Genomic DNA, 6,510 nt, shown 5'->3' with positions numbered 1-6,510 from the left:
TATACAGTATATTATAAATTAGTAACAATTTGTATCGTAGGAGTTGGGTGGCTTGGTTTGGTTTTGGTTTTTTGTTCTTAAGTCAAATTTACAGGTTCCTGAATCTCCTCCATTGAGTCTTAGTATTCCATAGACATACATATTTTGAAAACCTTGGGATAGATGACCCTCTGAGATATTTCCAGCTCTAAGTATTTAAATTGTCTTTTTTGGATTAGACTTACTAAATTTAGTTCAGATTGCCTAATTTTAAAATGTTTCTGAAAATGAACAATGTTGCTTTATCGGTTTTGGGGTCTTTCCAGGTATAGCCCATGATATTTCCCCCCCAGAATCCTTCTCCTCTAAAGGAACTTATTAAACAGTGAGACCAATGACTATATTGTCCACACCTTTTTATCTTACAATATAACTAACTCCAAGATACCAACTGATCTATACTGTGAAATACAAAATGTTATTATTAGCCTTATATGAACATAGTTCTTAGTTCACTTCACTAAACTGAGTGATAATTCTTTAGATTGTGAATATTGAGTAGAATCTATTATATCTAATCATAAAAGTTGTAAATTTGTTTAGTGGATGAAATGTACGCTTTTTCTATTCTGTACAGTTTTGTCTTTTTTAAATATGGATTACTTAAATCCACTTACTATGATAGAAAATATGTGTGCCTTCTAGGATTTGTCTGATGTATTCTAAGGACTTAGTTTTATAAGTTAAATAGTTTTCCCTATCCTAATTAATAACAAAGGGTTTACTCATAATGCTGTAGAACTTTACTTTGAAAAAATGAGTTTGGGTACTGAATTTAGACATTTGGAATAGTATGTTTTATTCTTAGGAAAAAATTGATAAGTCGTGCAATAAATAATCTTTAGCAAGTTAATTTTAGCTAATTGAAAAGATTTCTTCTTATCATGTAATTTCACACTCACGTGTATTAAATATTTATGTTCCTTAGAGACTGTTGTGCTCTAAGAGTTGCAGTGTTTTTATGCTATGATTTGAGATTAATTTCAAATTGAACTTAATTTCCATATGTCTATGTCTGGAGAATAAGGCTGCTTGGAAATTTCTTTTGGTCCAGTGATTTTTAACATCAGGAATGTTTGTTCATTAAAAGGCCGATTGAAGAATTTGCATTCTTAATTGTGTTTTTGTTTTTTCTCAACTGAAGCTTACTTTGTGTATACAGGTATAAGAAAACTTGGAGATTAGGGAAATCAACTGTTCACCCACATTGACAATATAATATGTGATTGGCAGTGGACTTTCTTTTTTTTTCTGTGTCTTTTTATCCTATTGGACAGTAAACACACAAAATACTCCATTCTGTGGTAGTTTGGTATTTCCCTTGTAAAAATCATTTCTAAGATATAAGAATTAAAGAAGCATCTTAAATTTTTAATGCTGAGAAAAGATTTAAGAGAAAATGGCAACTTATAAGTTTATAATGTATATCATTCATCATACTGTGGAGAAATACACATTTTGGTACCAAAGGACATAAGAGCCTCAGAGATATATTTTGATAATCTTATACCTTTTTATATATCTGTCATCCTCATTAATATTTATTCCTTAGAGACTGAGGGTACAAAAAATTCCAAGGACCTGTATTTATCTGATTTGTGTTCCTTTTGATGGAGTTAGCAGTCATGATTCAGGGATAGAACATTTAGGTGTATCACCAACCTACTGCCTTCATGTGTTTCTCCAACGCCACCAATACAAATATTGTGTCACCAGCACAGTGCTCAGAAACAAGTAAAAAGAAAGCCTGGGGACATGCTTTCGATTCTGCTTTAATCCAAGAGAAAGCAAAGGCCTATTCACAGGCCTTCATAAAAACCAGCCCAGTAGCTGAGATTCGTGTTCTTGAAGCAAAGGGCAATGACGCTGACCATTTCAACAATACAATTTGTAGTAACATAAAGTGAACTGAAGCCCTTTAGGTAAGGGATACATTGCCTCAAAAAACATTCCTTTAGAAATCTGGGCCAGTATACAACTGCCTTTGATTCCGACTGCAAACACAAAGGAAAGTAGGGATTTACCACCACCACCACCACCCCCAGGGGCCAGTTAAACACAGCAGTATAATTAATTGCAAAGTGTTGTGGGAAAAAGGTATCTAAAAAGATTGCAGGAAGCTGGGCATGGTGGCACATGCTTCTAATCCCAGTACTTGGGTGGGGAGGCTGAGACAGGAGGATCATGGTTCACAGCCAGCCTCAGATACTTAGTGAGGTCCTCTGCAACTTAGTGAGATCCTGTTTCAAAATAAAGAATAAAAAATTGGGCTGGGGGTATAGTTTGGAGGTAGAATGCCCCTGAGTTCCATCCCTAATACTGCAAAATAAATAAATAAAAGATTGTAGGACAGATAAAATTTAACATATGTTGGCTGAACAGACAATATCCAGGAAAAAGGAAATGAAGATGTGGCTTTGCTAATGAACCATTAACATGACAGAAGTTAGAGAAAGGATAGCAAAAGGTTACCTTCTGGGTCTAGTGAGCTTCAGTTTGAAAATTCTCAATTAGTAAATATCATTCATGTCTCAGATCTTAGTAAAGATAAATTGGCAGTCATTGATAGCTTTGTATTACACCCAATCTTGAAGTAAAATCCCCTAATGTACATGATGTTCATTCACAAACATCAAAGTCAATTACTAAGCCAAACATGGGGAAGGGGGGGAATAGGGTGGGAATTGGGGAAGGGCTAATTGAGTGATGTGTGCATGCATGCCTCTACCATCTTGTACTCCATTAAGATGTATGACTACAGTGCACCAATAAAAAGAAAAGAAATAAATATCAACTTGAAATAACTTAAAGTTACTGAGTCACAGCCTTAACAGAGTTTATTTAATAATTCTTAAAAAAAATACTTATTACAGATAAAATTACGATGAAAAACTGTACAGTACTTGCTATGTTAGGGCAAATGTATACAAATAGAGGCTTGTCAAAAATAATAAATCCCTTAAGATATGACAAGTTTTCATTCTATTTATCTGTAAGATAACACATATATTTATCTAGTAAAAAGATTACACTTATAGTTCCATATGTTAAGTTGACCACTGGGGGGGGGGCAGGCATTATAAAGTCACAGAACAAGACAGTCTAAATTCAATTAAGCATGTTCCCAGGCAAAAAGTAGGGTTCATCTAACTTTATAATGATTCAGAAGGACTTCCTGTAGTCTGGATTTGCCCACAAATGGATAAGAAAGTCCTTGAGCAGCTTGTCAAGTACTCAGAGCACATATTCTTAAAAAGTTGCCAGGAGAGAAATTCAATTATCCTATATGTGTTTATTGAGCACCTACTATGTACTAGGCACTAGTAACACAGATGAAGAATACATTGATAAAGCTTAACTTCAGGTTGGCCTTAAAAATTGTTTTCTACCTGGAACCACTATATCTTCTGAAGAAGTCTTCATTATTAGGTAAAGGATAAATTTTGCCTTTTAAAAAATGCACCGGGTTACAGTTTGTGAGGCCCAATAGGACTAGTGGAATTAGAATAATGGAGAAGGGGCTGGATTAGGACTAAGGAAACCCAGTCCCGTTACTTAGTAGCTGTGGGTTCTAAGCAAACAAATTTCACATCTCTGGCTTAACTCCTCATGGGTGAAATAATAAAATAGGTTCCATTAATAGGATATTAAAACCAAAAGGAACAGGGATACTCTCTGGTCCTATGCTTTTCAAAACACTACTGTAGTAACCCCCATAAAACTAACGGAAGCAGAGATGCTTCGGCAGCCCCAGAACCTCATTCACACTTCTCCAACCTGGAGGGGCTTGTGAGGGGGACTCCAGAACAAATTTGAAAACGCTCATCCAGGTCATACCCTCACTTTCTAGATGCAGAAATCAACGCGAACAGGAGCGACTCCGAGTACTTTATGCTTTCTAACTAGAAAGGAGGGCTAAATAAAACATTAAGAAATTGATATAAAAAAAAACACAAATTGTCAAGAAGGGAGTCTTCTATTTTCTTTCAAAGTAGCCCCTTTATGAAAGGGAGCTTTGAAGTGATTTCATTTAAGGCAGCCAGCCAGCCAGAGGCTGAAATGAACAACTACCCAAGAGCCCGCAGGGCCTACAGAAAAGCATGGCAGTATACCACACAGGCCTCATGTCTCAGCATTTGACCACGGAAAACCCTGGCCCCGGCAATTCAAGCACTGGCGGTTAACAAAAGAAATACGTGAAAAATCGAAACAAGAAGTTCCCCCGTGGAGAAGTCACCATCTCTCACTAAGAAATACTAACAGAAGTGGGCACATTCCATCCCACAGTGAACAGTGCAACCAAAATCATAAGTCTGAAATTTCTTCAGAGGCACCCTCTTTACAGAGGAAAGTCCTAGTTTCATGTACCGACCACGGTTAGCCACAGCAAACCTGAAATTAAACCCAGAGCCTAAGGTGGACGTCAAGTACTGGACCTATTTGGTCAGGGCTGTAATCTCTTCTGATTTCATGGCATCAGACAGGAAGCTGAGCTCATTGCATAAGGTCTCGTATCGGAACGCCATCCGGATCTGAGCAACGTTTGTCTTTCGAATATCATTTCCCTCGGGTCCTTCTTTATAATAATTCTGTCCCAGAAACTTTTGTTTTTCCTGTGGACCAAAAGAAATAGAAATGAAACAATACACCTTAGATCCACTTTCTGTATCCACATGGCAGTTTGACTAGCCACAGCATACAGACTAGCCCCCCAAAGCAGGTCTGCAGTCAGGACGCCTCCCAACAGGACTCAGATGATTCCTCCTGGCTTCCACATTCTCCAGGGTCTCACCCTGGCAACCTCAGTCATTCCCTTCAGCCTTCTAATCTTGATCAAAATGGAAAGAAGAACTGCAGGAGTTGCTGGGGGGGTGGAGAAGGTAAGGTGGGAGTGTTAGGAAGTCCCTCCTGAGCGCTGACAGGGCAGACACCTGGGGAGGACCAATCCCAGGAACACCACACAAAGAGGTCTTTAACTTTTCCCCGCATCATCATTCAACAAGGCATCACTGAATGCAGTTTCTTCCTAGGCCGACAATATCCCCCTGGGGAGGCCCCAGGAACCTGAGATACTGGCTCCACATCGAATTCACATAGGCAGCCACACAAAAATTGCTGATGCTGCCGGGCATGGTGGCGCATGCTTGTAATCTCAGCATTCGGGAGGCTCAGACAGGAGGATTGTGGTTCGCAGTCAGCCTCAGCTACTTAGGCCCTTTGCAACTCAGTGAGATCCTGTTTCAAAATAAAGAATCAAAAATAGGGCTGGGGGTGTAGCTTGGAGGTAGAATGCTCCTGGGTTCCATCTCCAGTACCACACACACACACACACACACACACACACACACACACACACAAACAATTGGTGATGCCTGGATCCCATCCTTGGAATTGTGTATATCCTCTAGATGCTACTCCATAAGTACTGGGTACCTGCCAAGGACTAGAACCTCAGCCTGGGGATGTGATGTAGAACAAGTCTCTGCCCTCGCTGACCTTACATTCTAAAGGGAGAAAAACACTTAAGTACATGTTACAGCATCAGTAGTGAGGAATTATGAAGAAAACCCAATTAAGGGGAGAGGGAATGATTGCAAGCATGTAGCTGTTTTTAAATGGGCAACCAAGGGAGGCCTCTTCAAGAGAGTGAAATTGAGTGGAGGTCTGGAAAAGGTGAGGGAACAGCCATGAAAGTGCAGACTCCCAAGGCCTGAGCGTGCCCGGGGCCTGGAAGGTGCCGGCGCTCAGCGGCGTTCTGTGCCCGTACCTGATGCGAGAGGCCGCTCTGCAGCACACTGTTCCTGGCGATCTCACACAGGTCGCACGTGCTCAGCTTCCACACCTGAGCTGCGATGGCGTACTCCTCCATCAGTGCTTCCTAGATCCCAGAGTACATGGATTAGGTAGGAGAATACGTATTTCCAAAACTGAAAACAACATGTACTGCAGAGTTCATTTGTCTTTATTAACTGGCACCTGAGTCATCAAGCAGCATCATGCCTTAAATTTCAAACTCCCAGGATCTTTTGTGTGAAACTGCAAGTTACTAAACTGAGATAAATAAAAGAACACCTCTACATTTGTTTATTGGTGAGTACTGAGAGTCCATGTTCAAAACTCTAGGATGCCAGGCTCTGTGCTCCTGCATAATACCTGTTAAAAAGAACTCCTTAGACCAGTTAAACAGTAGAATTTATTCAAGCAAATAAAAATGACACATGAATGGGCAAACTCCCTGAATCGGGAGGCTCTGAGAACTCCAGCTAACAATGTGACTTGACAGCATGTAAAGAAAAACAAGGGAAGCAACCCAGACAGACGTGGCGCACACCTGAATTCCCAGTACTAGGAAAACTGAGAGGTTAGAGTCCTCAGCAACTTAGGCAGAGCCTGTTTCAAAATAAGGGCTGGGGGAGCCAGGCATGGTGGCGCACACTTCTAATCCCAGCATTGAGGAGGCTGAGACCCTAG

At 40.0% G+C, this 6,510-nt stretch overlaps 1 protein-coding gene across 2 annotated transcripts in view; it reads right to left on the bottom strand.

Moving 5' to 3' along the window:
• Window positions 1-4,475: 4,475 nt before the first annotated feature.
• AMPD3 (adenosine monophosphate deaminase 3) overlaps window positions 4,476-6,510 on the bottom strand; it is a gene marked incomplete at both ends in the record, with an annotated part of 35,013 nt that continues 32,978 nt past the window's right edge. For both annotated transcript variants that reach the window (XM_080719232.1, XM_080719233.1), the window contains 2 exons: window positions 4,476-4,652; window positions 5,807-5,917. In XM_080719232.1, the coding sequence (XP_080575358.1) occupies window positions 4,476-4,652; window positions 5,807-5,917 (288 nt within the window). The remainder of the gene's footprint in view (window positions 4,653-5,806; window positions 5,918-6,510) is intronic.

This window comes from Muscardinus avellanarius, assembly GCF_963383645.1.
Source record: "Muscardinus avellanarius genome assembly, chromosome: 1".
NCBI classification, from domain to species: domain Eukaryota; kingdom Metazoa; phylum Chordata; class Mammalia; order Rodentia; family Gliridae; genus Muscardinus; species Muscardinus avellanarius.
The sequence above is the reverse complement of the archived record's forward strand: the minus strand, read 5'-3'. Positions and strand labels throughout refer to the sequence as shown.